Source organism: Strix uralensis, chromosome 4 (genome assembly GCF_047716275.1).
Source record: "Strix uralensis isolate ZFMK-TIS-50842 chromosome 4, bStrUra1, whole genome shotgun sequence".
In the NCBI taxonomy this organism is placed as follows: Eukaryota; Metazoa; Chordata; class Aves; order Strigiformes; family Strigidae; genus Strix; species Strix uralensis.
In genome coordinates this window covers 90,643,787-90,659,162 of record NC_133975.1, presented here as the reverse complement: position 1 = coordinate 90,659,162, position 15,376 = coordinate 90,643,787, and the positions used below count along the sequence as shown (strand labels likewise).

Genomic DNA, 15,376 nt, shown 5'->3' with positions numbered 1-15,376 from the left:
GGAGCCAGGGGAGACTCAGTGCAGTTCCCCAACACAGAAGCATGCTGCTCAGGGAGCAGCTGGCCCCATCCCCTTTGCAAACCAGCAACTGTACTTGGATATCTGCATCGGCAGAACTGCCACTAATCACTCTATTTTGGTATTTTTGTCTAACTGGCAATAACCCAATCTACTTCAGCAGTAGTGTTGTGTTACAAAATCCCTGTCAAGGGTTTCTTGCAAACCTGAAGGACATGACATCTCTTCTGCTTGTGCCAGGTAACATAACTCCTACAAATGCAGGGCTGAGAGGACTCTTTGATTGGCATCTCTAGCCTTTTCTCTTTTTTTTAAATGTTTATGAAGGGATGAGCCCCTTCATAAGCTGATCAAGTCTAGGCTTTGAAGTAGGGGGTTTTGATAGCTTTTACTCTCAGCAGAAGGCTGTCCTAATGTCCTGATGCAAGGTTTTCTGCTGCTCATCCTAAATGTATTTATAGTTACTTTATATTCAGTTTTCTTGTGCAGTACTGTCCTTTCATTTCAAAATCTTCTCTCCTTTTGTCTTCTTCAGCTGAATTTATTTTAGTGAAATCATATCCTAACTCAGTCTTCAGTTTACTAGTGCAAGCATAGAATCACAGAATCACAGAATGGTTTGTGTTGGAAGGGGACTTAAAGATCATCCAGTTCCACCCCCCTACCATGGGCAGGGACACCTTCCACCAGATCAGGTTGCTCAAAGCCCCGTCCAACCTGGCCTTGAACAATTCCAGGGCAAGCCGTGATCTTTCAATCACTTCTTTTATGGTAGACTCTCCATTTCCCCTCTGTTATCCTAATGGCCCTTTTTCTGCACATTTTCCAGTTTCAGGTTTTTTATTATTAAATACGTGTTACAGAATTCTATACCACAGTCTAAAGACTGGATCACCCATTACCAAGTATTTAATCTTCTCTCTCTCTGCTGGAAATACGTTGCTGAATACATCTTGGGCTCATATTAGTATCATTCATAGGCTCACTGCAGAACCATCTTATGAACAGTACATGTTTTATGGATCTTGGACTTGTTCTCTTTTGCCATTTTCAGCTGATCAGTCTCCAGCTAAATTTTTTGTGACAATTTCCTAATTATGTGATCTTACTTTTTATATTCTCTATATTCTTAAATTTGATCCATTTTTTTCTGCTTAGCAGATGGGTCTGGCTTGTTTATTTGACCTTTAAAGATCACATTTTTCATCCTCTGCTGTAGGAGGGATGCATCCCACCTCTGTGCCAGTAGCACAGTTTCTAAATATGCTCAGTTTCTTCTGAAGAGGTTCAGTAATTAAAATCTTGATTGAGATTAGTCCCAAGATCAAGGACTTCTACTAGGAACCTCTCTCTTTTGCAGCAGCTTTCCTTCTAACTCAGTAACTTACTCTTTGCCCTCCTAACCTAGAAATCCCGTCGCAGCCCACATCTTCTGCCAAACGAATAATTTCCCACGAGTTCAGCTGAGCCATGTGTTATTCATATTAGCGTGAAGGGAAAGTAGGGTGTGTGATTTTATGACTTGGGGAGTGTTCTTAAGGGGTCTTGAAAGAGTGAGTCATTGTTAACATTTGTCTTTGAGAAGTGTCTGCGCTCCGTCTGGCAATAACTATTCAGGACGTGACTCAGGAGGGGTAAAATGCACCATAGTTTAATATTTGACTAAGGTTATAAGATCTCTTAGACACGCACGGCTTGTTACAAACTCGGTGCAGGAGCCTGCATCACCTGCCTTCTTGTGATTGCTATGGAGACCCCAGCACCCTTTGGTAGGTGGATGCCCACCTTCCAGAAGGAAGTGACCCCAACAGGCAGAAAAATAAGGCAGACTTGTTGCAGGTCCCCTTTGTCCTGCTGTGCAGCCCAGCTCCATGGCATCACCGTCTGCGATGACTTCCTGACAGCAGCTTGTCCCACCGGCTGCTGCAGACGAATCCCTTCTGCTGCGCTTTGCCTGGGAACCGCTCCATGTATAATTAATGCTTGGGAGACAGGTTTGCTTGCTCGCTTGTTTTGTTGTATTTGCCTCAGGTTAAACCTCCTGGTGTGGTTTAGGGGTGAGACCCGGATGCAAGTGACGGCACAAAGATGTGGCAAAGGAAGGAGACGGGGAGGAACCTCGTTGGGCCGTGACTAATCACTGGTCCTGTGGAGCGAAGCAAGGGAAAGGATGACAGGCTGCTGAGTCCTCCCGAGAGCCATTCCCATTGCACCGAGGGTAGCTTTGGGGAAGGGAGATACAATGAAGATATACTGTTTCTTTGGGGAAGTTCTTGTCTATGGTCCTCCATGGCACTGGCTTTTGTTTTAATGTTGCTGGTCAAGGTAAACTCTTAAGGGCAGGAGCACTAGGAAAGGAAGAAGGGAAAATAGTGTTGAGACTAGTTACACTGAGAATACACCTGCATTCTTGTCTATGCTAGGTTTTTACAGGGAGATAGGTAAGGAAGTGTGAAGCAAAGAATCTTGCAGGAACTAGAATAAACTTAACATTTCCCATTGAAGTCCCCATAGGCAACCTGAGCTGTTCTTCACACCACCTGTGAGTGCAACAGGATCAGCTGTGGGGTTCCCCATGGCCTCTCCTTCTCCATCACTTCCTACAGTGACTGCATCCCCGGAAACCTTCCGACTTGCAACACCTTCAGGCCAGCTGCCAGTGCCTCCAGTGAAGGGCTGCTCTCCCCTGGGTTTGTAGATGGCGATTTCCCTGCAGGTGGGAGCAGCACAGTCCCTGCAAGTGTAATTGCACCTGTTCAAGGAGATCGGGTCACAATAAGCTTCTTGGTGTAAGAACTATACAGATGGCTTCTGCAAGCCTGAAATGTTGAAATCAGGCTGGAAAAGAAGGAAGATCCCCTTCATCTATTCAGTCAGTGCTTCTCTGGCCTCCAACTCTACCATTCAAGGACTTGCTGAAACCTCTGTGCCACATGAAAACACGGATAATGCTCTCAGTGGTGCAGGCCTCTTTCTGTACGGAAGCAGCAAAACAATGCAAGAGGGAGGGCAACAAGACAACATGGACAGGTTTTCAAAGATCCCCAAATAATCCATTTACATCTAATTCATGTTATCAGCTTCACCTAAGTATTCAAGGCAGGGAGGGGGCTTTGTCCTCAGTGGAGATGCTTACTCAACCCACTACCTATGGGATGTCTGAGGATGGACACAGATAAGCAGAATTAATTGCCTAAATAAGGAGAGAGCCCAGGGTTTGCTACTCCTCTGGTGTGCCAAAACAGTAAGTACAACTGTTTCTCATTTTCCCTTCTCAGCTGCTGATGAGCCAGTAGCCTCTACGCTTCACTTGGCTGCCAGTAGCAGAGGCAGGAGGGAGGGCAGGCAGGCAGGCTAGCTCGTCTGACCTCTTATCTTTATTGCTGAGACCTGTCTATTTTCTGAGACGGTGTCAAATACTGCAATTTTGTTTTGATCAGTAAAATACTAAGTTGGGAAATGTATTTCCCTCTGTCTCGGCATTCTTCCTTCTCACTGAAGTTTCATTGCCTTATGAAAGGCAAGACTATCAGGGGAGAGGAGTAAGACTGATTACCGATCGCCTGACTGAAGAATATATAGGCTCCTCTCCACGTGCTGGTGGGAAGGTAGCAGTACAGCTCAGGTGAGAGGTGGGGACTGTGTGAGCTGGAAACCCCTGGCTGCTTCCGTAAGTCTCCAGGAGTTGAAGGCAAGAGATGATGTGCTCTCCCTTTTCCTGCTAGAGCTCTGGGGCAACAGTACAGCCTTTTTGGTTTCCACACTCCTGTGGAGATGCTGGAGGATGAGGGAAGTGGCTGATGGATGTCACGATGCTGGGTGTACTGGGGTTGCTGACTTGGAGCTCTGGATTCTTTAAATCCCCAGCCCTGGCTACATTTTCCGATCCGCACAATTTTTTTTTCTGTGCCTGTTCCTGCTCACAGGAGGGTGCAGAACCTCTTTACCTTGTGGTGTCAATGTAGTATTGATACAGTCACCTCTGCTCTCTTCCCTGGTTTAATTTGTGTTAACTATCATGTTTGCAACCACAGGGAAAGTGATTATTTTCTAAAACAGGCAGAGAGTGGCTTCTGGCTGTCTTGAAGGGAAACATTCCTCTCCAGCTTGGGACTCAAGGGGCCGACCTGGTTCTCTGGAAAGACGAGCTGGGGCCCTGCTGAATTATTGAGCACGCACCAGTCATCAGCTTGGAAAGAGCAGCACCGGCTTAGGTCACAGGTGTGGGATGGAGAATATTAGCTTCAAGAACAGAGGAGCGTAACCAGATCTACTTCATGCACTTGGTTGCTCTGCTGCCTGGATCAGTGTCACGGCTGCTTGGCACTACAACACAGATGCTCAGCTTGGTTTGGTGGCCCTCTCTGGGGCCATAGACAGTCACAAAAGCCCAACTCCACACTATCGAATCCCCTGCTCCTCTCAGAGGCAAACCCTCACTCTTAGGGCAGGCCTGGAGGAGCAGCAACCTCAGGTCACACACATGGAAACTGAGGCACAGTTTCAGTCTAACACTCAACTGTGGTGGCCACATTTAAACCTACATAAATGATAAGCAGATTTGCAGAGGACATGATCACCAGCAACTGCAGCAGGAGGTCCATTGGAGCTTACATGTGTGCAGCTCTTGTGAAAAAACAGGTTGTCTGATTAGATGATTTAGTTGCCCAAGCACACGTGTTCATTTCTGAAATTTTGGTCCAGGTTATATGCCTGAGGCTATAAGGAGAGATAACTAGGTTGGAAATAAGATGGTGTCTGCCAGCCACGCTTGAGATCTCTGAGATCCCCCTGCAGTGCACGTCCAAACAAAATGGTAAATGTCCTTCTGTCCCTTTGGCCACCTGAGTCTGCTGTATGCGAGGAAAGGACAGGATGGAGTGCAGCTGCTTCTTGTTTGGTGACAGCTGGCACTTACCAGCACTGGCAGGTGGCTGGTGTACCCATAGGAGATGCTGCCTCGTTCGAAGGGGACAATATCACTCACAATATCACTCACAATAAAGAGGTGTGATACAGTGTCTAGAAGCAACATTGTATGAGGCACTCAATCCTGTTCCTGCAGGAACTTCTACCACACCCTCCCAGAGTGATCTTGCACACTTTTTCTGCCTTCTCCTGCTTTAATGGTAGATTAAAATAGTTTATTACTGTAGGAGGCCTGCTTTATCTGTAAACATTTATTTCTGTATTGCCACCTTCTCATTACAAAGAATTCATGACTAAGCTCATATAAGCCAAAGCAGTATGATGAACATCCTGTAATCTAGCTCATTTTGGCTTACAGCTTTCCTGAGAGGGCCTCTGACATCCCCCTCTGAATGTCTTATTTCGTTTTAGGGTGACAGTGATAGAGCAGCACGAGGGCACCAGGGTCTGCTTATTATTTTGTCGATAGAGTACGGATGGTGGGGTGAGTCTGCCTGTGGACCTTTTCAGATGTGTTCTCAGTGCATTGCTCATGCTCAAGTGAGATTACAAGTCAACAACGGCTCGAGCCATTTGAAGAGCCATTAGGGCAGGTTGTATTCTCTTTCCCTCTTCCTCACACCTATCCTGTGACCTCTGGATCCTGTGCTTCATAAATTCAACTATGCTGGCAGAAGATTAACAAGGCAAACCCCATCTTTCATGTAGAGTTGAACTGAACTGCTCAACAAAGAGCACCAGAGTCAGCACAGGGGATGGAGGAAGGGGGCAACTTCCCTGCCAGCCCTTCAGCTGCCGCAAATTTTTGGACTGACTCAGGGATGCCAGGTAACTTCTCTTGTAAGTCTGGTCCTCTTACCCTGGTCTTAATGCCAGACTGTCTGGAGTTCCAAAGGACCAAAGAAAATATAGGTTGTTTTCTCCTGTTAAAAAATGTCAGTACTTGAACACCAAAATAGCGCACTTCTATTTGGAGACGGGAACTTGACACCTGGCAATGTGTGTCCTTTGGTCCACAGTTACCTTGTGAAAATCTGCTCATGTTGGGCCAGCATATTAACCTTTGAAAAGTCAATAGTTGTAAACACATATTCAATGGGTTTTGCAAGGTTTCTAACAGTTAAGAATCTCTGAAGAATCTGCATTCACTGAGTATGCTCTGAGCCTCTCACAATATGGATTTTTCTGGGAAATTCTGGTCTAAATAAGACAGTTTTAGGAGTAAGATTATAGGGAGGATACAGCCAAGCAGTGAGGAAAAATGAGTAAAGCTGCTTAAATTGAATAGCTGACAGCTGTGTCTGATTAGAAATTTTAGGCTGTCTGAAAAGCAGAGGATATGATATCAGTTTCAGGTATACTTTAATACTTTATCCCTCACTGATGTGGAAGCAAGTTTCAGGATCAACATTTTGTGGGATTTTCTGTCAGAAAAGGATTTCAATTTTTGCTCAAATTCAGGATGAAAAGAAGGGCTGGAATGGTCCTGCTCATTTTTCTACCACCCTGTGTACAAGATGTTGCTGGCTGGCTGCACCACCATCCCTCTGGGCACAGGAATGTGGCCTTGGCAGGGTGACTGGGTACGACTTCCAGAGGAGACCAGCCCCCCTGCAGACTGCCCCATGCTGCCTGGCAGCAGCTATCAGTGGGAGAAGGTTGGTTGCTTTTCCTTTGGCTTATCTAGTTCTTGGTCTCCAAATTGGAAGTACCTTGGCTGCCAGGAGCAGCAGAGACTTACTTGCTTTTTCCACATAAATCATGAGACTGGATCTGCTTCATGATGGAGGGTCTCAGCTGGTTTGTCCATTTGATAGGGCAGCTCCTGGGCCAGTCGCCGGAGGGCTCTGGGAACAGATGAATAAAGAGGTGTGATACAGTGTCTAGAAGCAACGCAGGTGTTCCAGTGCCCTGGCACCCCCTAAACACAGCCACCCTCATTTCTGGTCCTCTGAACAGCGCTGCTCATGCATATCCTTCTAAAATGGCGTAGGGCAATAACGCTGCCGACCTTTAACCTGTCTTCCAGTAAGAAAGAGATTGTAAACCAAGCAATGATAATGTATAGTACGATAGCTGTTTATGATGCTTCAGCAGATGAACCTGTTTACCATGAATACATTTCTGTAGAAAGGAGATAGTGCTATATCCCTAGGCAGGCCTTCCCCTGTGGTGTTAGCATGTCAAATACCGTACTTTGGTTTTAATAAGAACACAGACATTTTGTTTTATCTCAGAAACACCTTGCTCAAATGATCTAAAATTCAGGCCACCGGGATTTCTACAGAAATTTTTGAGAAAGCTGGAATAAATTTACAGCTGTAGAACAATGTAAAATGGGACTACTGAGCCCAAGTTTGGCTTGCAGTGTCACTGACCTAGTATTCCCACTCTTGTAAAATAGAGGATGTAGCCACCTGACTCCAGACCACGTCTTATCTGTGCTGGTTCAATGCTTTAGCCGGAAAATGCCAAATACACCATTTCAGTGAGAGCTAAGCCCAGTAGCTGCAGGCAAAGTAGTTTACCACTTGTGGAGCTTGAACACAGCAGGATTCAATGCATTATACATGGATTAGCCCTCTGGAATTGCACATGCACATAAGTTATGCCTGTAGGAAAACAGTCATTTAAAACCTCCTTCTTCCCCACCTCTTGGAGCTAACTTGCGTTAAATATTAACAAACTTGGTTCATCAATTCCCTGGTTCACTTGGCTTCTTTTAACAACAGATGTTATTACAACAACTCCTCTGCCTGCCTCCCTGCTCCTGTCAACACAGCCGATGGTGAAACCCAAGAATCTGCTGCTGTAACTCTGCCTGAAGAGCCTGGCTGATGCCCTGGCCCAGTATTCTCCCCCACCTCTCTCCCTGGGATCACTGATGCTGGCTGCCTTGGGCATCTGAGAGGAGCTTGTGCTGTGAGCCACCAGTTGCAGAGAGGCATTGGCTAAAGGAGACGGAGAAAAGGAGCGAGGGAGCCCACAGGAAAGTGAGCTCCTGCTATCTGAGGAGGGAGAGGAGAAAGTGGTGAGCATGGCCAGCAACTCCAGCACACTGCCACGGGTGACTTTCCAGACACCAGAGAAACCTGGGGAGGAATCATCACACAGGAAACTGGGCAAGTTAACCATAAAGTACAACCGCAAAGACCTACAGCGCTGGCTAGACCTGGAGGAATGGATCAATGCCCAGCTGCAGGAGCTGTACCAATGCCGGGTGAGTCCCTGGGGCAAATCAGCCCCTCACTCGTCAGGTGAATGGGACTAGAGGCCCTGTGTGCTGGGACACAAGTTTGCTTGCTCTGCCTTACTGGAAATAGCTTCTCGTCTTCAGTCTTCATTAGATATTGCCACCTGCCACAGCACCTCTCTGACTGCTGTGTCTGCAGTCAGAGGAGCTTGCACCGATACGATCCAACTAGCTTTAAACTGCCTGGTCTTGCACCTGCTGGGGGGGTGTAGCTATGGCTCAGCACAAGTAGCAGAACCTAGAGAGATGTACAAACCGGGATGCTGCTTGTTGCTGAGCTCCTTGTGGTGAGTGGCTTTGTTGTGAGCAGTATCTAAGCTAGCTGGGTTAGAGTTACAAGGGTATCCTTGTTCCTTTTGGTCACAACAGCGTAGCTATAGCTGCTCTTTGAATGAGATGCTCCAGATAATGCTGTATCTGTAGCTGCAGAGTCTGAATACACTACTGGCAGCAGGGGAAGAAAGAAAAAACAGCCAAACCATGCTCAAATGTAGAGATCTTATGCCTTCATCTTCATAAATCCCCAGAGCTGTGTTCCTTTCCTGAGTTTCCCTTTGCACCAGGAACAGTCCCTCCTAAATTCTTCCTGCCTGTCTGAGAGCTGTCCCACTAAGAAAGATCCAGGAGTACCTCAGTCCAGCACCTGAATGGTGCCAGTTTTCACTTGCACTGTTGCAGAGTACATGACATTTTGTCTTCAGGGTGGTGGGACATTTAAGTCAAGTTCCAGCACTAGCTGGGTACACTGAAATTTTAACCTGGTAGTGTCACTTCTATTCATATTTTGTGCTTAGATGGATGGTGCTTACAGTGGGAGCTTTCAGAAGGGATAGTGCTTTTCCATGTTTGAGATAATTTATTTGGAGTGTGGTACAGGAGAAGGTGAAAGGATTTCCCACATTGTACATCATGGTCTTAATCCCATTTAAACAGCTTGACTGAGGGTTTTGCTTTTATCTGTAGGGCAATGGCTGTTGCAGTAAGAGAACATAGCTTTCTTGACTCACAATCCAATACGTTGTCAACAGAAGACATAGATGGGTTTAAAAAATTGTGTAAAACACTTTATTCATGTCCTGGCTGGGGACGGACTAAATGAACTGTCAAGCCCTTTCTGCCCTGTTTTCTGTATTTGCACCCCAGTGCAGTGTTAAGCATGTTTTTTGAGATACAAGGAAAAAAGAGCTGATGATTGCTTAGTCTTCCACTCTGAGCATCAGCAGTTTCAGATTGCAATCAACAGTGGAAGTGGACATGTTAGAACAGCCCAGGAAAGGCGATTTTTTTGCTATATGCCATGATGGTACAGAGAAGCTTTTGCCTGCCCAGGCTGGTTTTCTGGGCCTGAGAGCCATAGAATGATCTCAGCGCCACAGCTGAAGAGCCAAACTTCAGTAACCAACTCTGAGGCTGTCTTTATTATTGTTGTTGTTGTTTATTATTATTATTATCATCATCTTCTGTGTGACTGTTTCCTATTTGATATTTGTGGGAACATCCCAAGTTCTCAAGACATGTTGGGAAAGAAAACTAGTTAATTTCTGTTTTCATTTACGCAATATGCAAAGAACATGTAGCAGAAAACAACTATGGAGAAAAAGGTCCTTCCTTCTCTCACAAATGCATGGCTCCTCTGAAAATGAGTATGTTACTGCTCCTGTTCTGTTAATTAGCACTCTTAGACTTCCCAAACAATTTTATAGCTTCTTTAGTAAAAAATGACAAAGGATAAAAGCTCATAATCTCTTCCAGACTTGTGAATTTCCAGTTGTTTCCTATAGTTTATAATATGATAGTAATTAATTCTCATCTGTATCTTAGGCCTCTTGATAATGCATTATGAAACATTATATAGTGTACATAGGAGCAGATGTTATTGCTAAACCTAGTCAGACTGGCAAAATTCAGTGTGTATACGAAGTGCCAGAGTGGTGGTCCTGGTGAGTGAAGGCTGTTCAAAGGAACAGCGGCAGTGACAGTGTCACTTGCCAACCATGCCTGCACTGGCATTTAAGGCACTGTCCCTGGGGTTGATAGCTCAGTTCAGAGAGCCCTTAGCCTGGGTGTTGAGATTTGCCAGAGATAAGCAAGGAGAATGGCTGCTGCTTTGAGTAACAGAACATCTTGCCTTTTGGGGAATTATTGTAAATATTGTGAAGAGAAATTTTGAGGCCGGGGTTTTTTCTATATATAGATGAGAAGCACAGTAACATGACTCAAGATGAGGCTCCCTGTGTGCTACTCTTACTTGCCTAAGTCTACAGATGTACACTTGTAAAGGTGTCAGAAAACCAAGTCATGTTACATTACCACTTCTGTTTTTTTGAGAATTAGGAGCCGTTTACTGTCATCAGAGGAGCTGCCCAAAGGGGATATTTTTTTCCCTACCACAGAACCCCATCAGGCACAAGTGAGAAATAGAGCCATGCCCTTACAGGAACAGATTGCTGGTGGATTGCCTTTCCTAGCACCTCTCCAGCACAACACATTTCCCAACTTCCTGGTGTATTTGGGCCAGCCTAAGAGATTTGCTACCAGGAACTACGTAACATGATGCTGTGCCAGGTCAGAGACTGTTAATAGGGTAGAACAGGGGGTTACATAGGTTCTTGCAAATAAATACGTGTGCCACAGTAAATTACTTGTAATCACAGGTGTCCAGCAGGTCCTCCTGCTCTCCTCTGTGCATCGTGGCAAGACGTAGTTAGCCCTGCTAGTCTGGGCTTCCTTGGATCCATCTACTTCCATTACACTGTCTCTTTGTCAGCTTCTTCCTTTGCTCCACCTGCCCTTGGCAGTGCAGTGTTCCTCAGTGTCTTCCAGAAATCCGTGTGACAGAGTCAGAATAAACAGCATTGCAGATTCAAATGCCAGCAAGGTTAGTTGAAACACGGCCTCCTGATACAGATAATCTGAATTCTATGCTATTTAGTGTCATGAGGCTTTTTACAGCAAACCTAAGACTCAGGAGAGTGTTTTGGTCTCCCTGCATGTGGAAGCCAGCAGACCATCCATACTAGGACCAGAAAGCCATAGGGAGTTCCTACGCTGTCTCACCCACCTGTCTTATTTTACTTCTCAGCTAGAGACTGAGTCAGGCTGGATCAACACCTGTTGTCTAAATAGTGACATGAAAACTATTGCTTTTAAGAAGAAATGCTGTGTGGGACACAGTACAATATATTTAACTCTGTTTTATTACTTATTGTCAAGTCAGCTATATAACAAAGCTGAACAAAAGTCTTCTACTTCCTCTCTGACTTGGTATCAGAGACTGCTCAGAACAAGTTTCTTTTTTGCCTGTAAGTTACCTTTATTGTTTAATGTTTTACATGCACATCCATAAATGCTACCCAGCAATCAGATACTGCGCTGTTTACTCAGTATCCTTATTCTGCTGATTACTATGTTAAAGTATCACTAGTGTTGTGTTGTCAAAGACTCATTTTGCAAATAACATTGGAAACCACAGCCTGCTTTCCTTACAGTCTTGTAGAGACACGTGGAGCTAAAATGTGTCTGTGATCAAGTTTACAAATGTTTCCAACTAACACCCCCATGCATTACAAGGTCATTACTTCACTCACCAAAGCTTGGGGTCTCCCTTACGTTAAAGGAGACTATTACATCCCCCTCATGTCTGAGAAAGCTGGCAAAATATTGTTGGGCCTTTCAAAAGTGTAATTGTTTTTCTCTCCGTTACTGCAAAAAGCCTTAGTATAAATACCAACTATGTGAATGTATTTAGCCTAAAAGCCTAAAATCTCCTTGTATTAGTTGTGCCTAAGATTAAGCCCGCTGGATTTCTGTTTGGTGAACGCTTGTGCATGCTCTTCATAGATGAGGGTTGTCCCAGGCTGGCTTACATTGCATTGTAGTTGGCAATTGCAGTTGGCTATTCTTGAAAGGGTCTTCCTGTGATGGACAACAATCCTTGAGCAGTGGTATCAAGTGTTGAGGTGGGAAAAGATGAAGAATGTGTACCTCAGGATGCGTGGCTGTAGCAGACACTACAGAGGACCTGGAATCTGTGCCCTCTTTCTAAGAACCTCCTTATTTTGAGATGATTTATATCTTGGCCTCAACTTTGCAGCACAGTTTTATTGTAACTGGTTCTTTCTCAGCTGCTCAGTTCTGTAAAGTTCAAATGTTTATTAACTGTCTTGGTTTTGGTTTTTTTTGTTTTTTTTTTTTTTCTTTTTTAGCTAAGAGAGGAAACAGAAGCAGCAGCTCCTGAACCACAAATTGATCTTGAAGATCTCCTGGAGGTCCCTAATGAAGAACAGAAATTAAAACTACAGGTCAGATAGAAGAACTTGGTGACTTTAAGTTAGGGACTTCCTTCATAAAGAGAAGTAGTGGTGTGTGGGGTACATAATATGTGTATACAGTGTTGCATGATGCTTCCCTGTGTCTTAGCCTGTCAAATGCAGTAAGATTATGTACCCTTTTTATAGGGAAGGGAGAATAGGTCAACTCATAACATACTGAAACGACTCCTCTTTGATTTTCTAGGAAATCCTCCATGAGTGCTCCAGCCCAACAGAGGTGAGCGAAGCACCATCGATATATATGTGTTATACTGTGCTGTAAGAGTGTGTCTTTGTTGCTGCTTGGCTGAATCACCAAGATATTACTGTGCCTAACATGACGCTGCAGATTTGTTTCATTCCCAATGGGAATTTCCACTTAATCCTGCTGTATTAGGAAAAATACATGTAAATCTACATGTAAATCTACATGGGTGAGCTCCTGGCAGAACAATGGCCCAAATAAGGAATTACGCTTTACAACCAAGGAAAGTTCATTCCATGTTTTGGACATCGTAAGCTGACCAGGCCAAGTTGCTATTTGGTTCTCAGTGTAGAAAAGCCGTAGACAGTGATACAGTGCCCATAATCATCTTGCACACTGTTAACTAAAGGTATTCTTAGCTTAAACCACTCTAGTGTTATGAGTGACAAGAATGCAGGATGGCCCTCAATTGGATTGGCAGGTAATTGTTGAACAGTGGCCACATAAGTTAGTTTTACATGTGTTTTTTTTTCCCATGTCAACTTTATAAGTACTGGTTTTGAGTTAGAGAGTTAAAGAAAGCCTACAAGCTGTCACAATGTCCAGAGGAGTGGAGCCCAATACTTAGCAGCCTAAGTGCATGCACCACACAGCAGTTGCCTTCACTGCACTGCAGACCTGGGCAAAATGGGGTGTCCCACCACTGCCTCAGTCACAGGCACTGCATGTGAGCATTGTGCTGGGACATCACTCATTGGTCTCCACATCTTGTCGAGCTCATGTACAGTGATGAACATACAGAAAATGAGGTGGATGCATGACTATCACTAAAATTAAACTCAGCTGTAGCAATCATTGCGGATTGTCTCCTAGCAGGGGTTCAGCAGACAAGGCCAGCAATAGGGAAATAATTTTCAGTGTCTGAATTTCAGATCTTAGGCAAGAACCCCGCATTCCCAGAGAGATAACTGAAAAGAGTTTGCTCTACTGATTCATGAGCCACCAAAGTGTTCTGCAGACAGCATGGCACTTGCTAAATACAAACAGATACTGCTGCCCCATTGGCAAAAACATGTACTTTTACCCTGGTGATCTTGAATCTAGTCCCCTTGAAAGATGACAGCAGCCTGTTTTCAGAAAGCACAGAGAGGAAACAAACTGGTTTCCTCTGAAGGAACTGACTGAAAAGGTGTATATGATCCTAGGCATTTACTTCCAGAGCATGCCATGGCAAGCAACCTCTGATCACCCAGGTGAGGAAGCTGGGCTTCCACACAGCACAAATGGAGACAAGCTGAAATACTTCCAGTGACCTTGCCTAATTACAAGGACATGTAGCTATCTTTTTGGGTGAAGAAAGGCTGCACACTCTTTTATGGTGATGTTACTTGTAATGGAGAGGGTAAAGTTTGCACTACTCACATTGACTTCTGCTTGGAATAACCAGATGGTCCAGTTTAGTTCATAGTCCTTGGCTGTGTCAGCAAAGTAGTCGGGGTTTATCTCCACTAACTGCTCATCTATCTGCTCTGCCTGTCCTCAAGCCCTGCTCCAGGTTATCATTAGTCCTGCTGTGTGTTTTGCTCCACCTCTTCTCTGCCAGCCACTTCCTTGTAGAATTGGCACAGCTTTGAGATGGTTTGCAATCCACAACACAGAGCTTTACAGGTTCAACAAGAGGGACAGCTTGCTTTGCCCTAGATTGGGAGGGCAGCAGAAGTGGGCAGGAGGTTATGGTGGCAACAGGAAGCAGTGGAACCTAACAGAGGACAACAGCATCCTAGGTCATCTCAAGGTGGAAAAGCAGGTATCTGGGATGAAGAAGGGCAGGCAGGCTTCTGGGGAGAAAGTAAATACAGCTGCTCCAGAGGGAGGCAGGAGAAGGGAAGTAGAGAGGCTTTTAGACCCTTTTCATCCATCAAAAGGTCTCCTTTCCTAAGCTAAAAGATAGGTTTGCTCAATACATGTGAAAATTCTGGTTTCTGCTCAACATGAAGGCAAATGTGGGAATAATTCAAGTGCCATAGTACTCTTTGGGCTGGCGAGCACTGAAATTAATGTGACATCCTTCTTTAACCAATTCTCATTGTAGGACTTCATTACGGAATTGCTCAGTCGATTGAAAGGTCTCCGGAAAGTCACCAATCCTCAGAAGAAATGACCTTGCCCACGTGGGACACCCAGCTTTGGTCACAGGGAAACGTGTATCTTCCCCACAAAAAACAGGATCAGCAACATCACTTCAGAATATGTTTAGGACTTACTGTTATTGAGAAACATCACCAAGTTTGTGAACTTTGTACCAGTGGTTTGATGTCTCCACTCCTTCCAGATCCACACATGCAGCAGGGAGCTAGATTGTACATTTTCCTGATTCTTAAAGGGCATGCTAAGCTGGGGAACAGGACAAGATGTCCTTCCTTTAGTTTCTTCTAGGAATTTCCATGCTGGCTGAGGAACACTGAATACAGTTCTCAGGAGCTCATCAAGACTTCTTTCTTTCCGTCCACTGCAAGGAAAACAAGGCATTGGTTATCACTCATTCATCAACATGGAAAATCAAGTTACTGTTAAGCTGCACCCCGTTTCAGTCTGGCTGGGACCCAGCTGTGATCTCCTACCTGTTACTGCTGTACCTGACTACAGCATTGTAAATACTTT

General features: G+C 44.9%; 1 protein-coding gene across 2 annotated transcripts; it reads left to right on the top strand.

Moving 5' to 3' along the window:
* The first annotated feature begins 1,674 nt into the window (after nucleotides 1-1,674).
* Nucleotides 1,675-14,934, top strand: PPP1R14D (protein phosphatase 1 regulatory inhibitor subunit 14D). Of its 2 annotated transcripts, XM_074867793.1 has the most exons (4): nucleotides 7,749-8,167; nucleotides 12,406-12,501; nucleotides 12,716-12,748; nucleotides 14,808-14,934. In XM_074867793.1, exons 1-4 carry the CDS (start codon nucleotides 7,985-7,987, stop codon nucleotides 14,874-14,876), a joined length of 381 nt encoding a protein of 126 aa, XP_074723894.1. In that variant the 5' UTR covers nucleotides 7,749-7,984; the 3' UTR covers nucleotides 14,877-14,934. The 2 variants fall into 2 exon arrangements, 1 of the variants encoding a protein (XP_074723894.1); XR_012628852.1 differs by lacking the exons at nucleotides 7,749-8,167; nucleotides 14,808-14,934 and adding an exon at nucleotides 1,675-1,787 and having other exon boundaries at nucleotides 12,406-12,827.
* The last annotated feature ends 442 nt before the right edge of the window (nucleotides 14,935-15,376 follow it).

Coding starts and splice junctions, on each gene's coding strand:
- PPP1R14D (XM_074867793.1), top strand. CDS start 7,985: ATGGCCAGCAACTCCAGCACACTGCCACGGGTGACTTTCCAGACACCA. Junction 8,168..12,405: donor AGGAGCTGTACCAATGCCGG/GTGAGTCCCTGG, acceptor TTTCTTTTTTAG/CTAAGAGAGGAAACAGAAGC. Junction 12,502..12,715: donor AACAGAAATTAAAACTACAG/GTCAGATAGAAG, acceptor TTGATTTTCTAG/GAAATCCTCCATGAGTGCTC.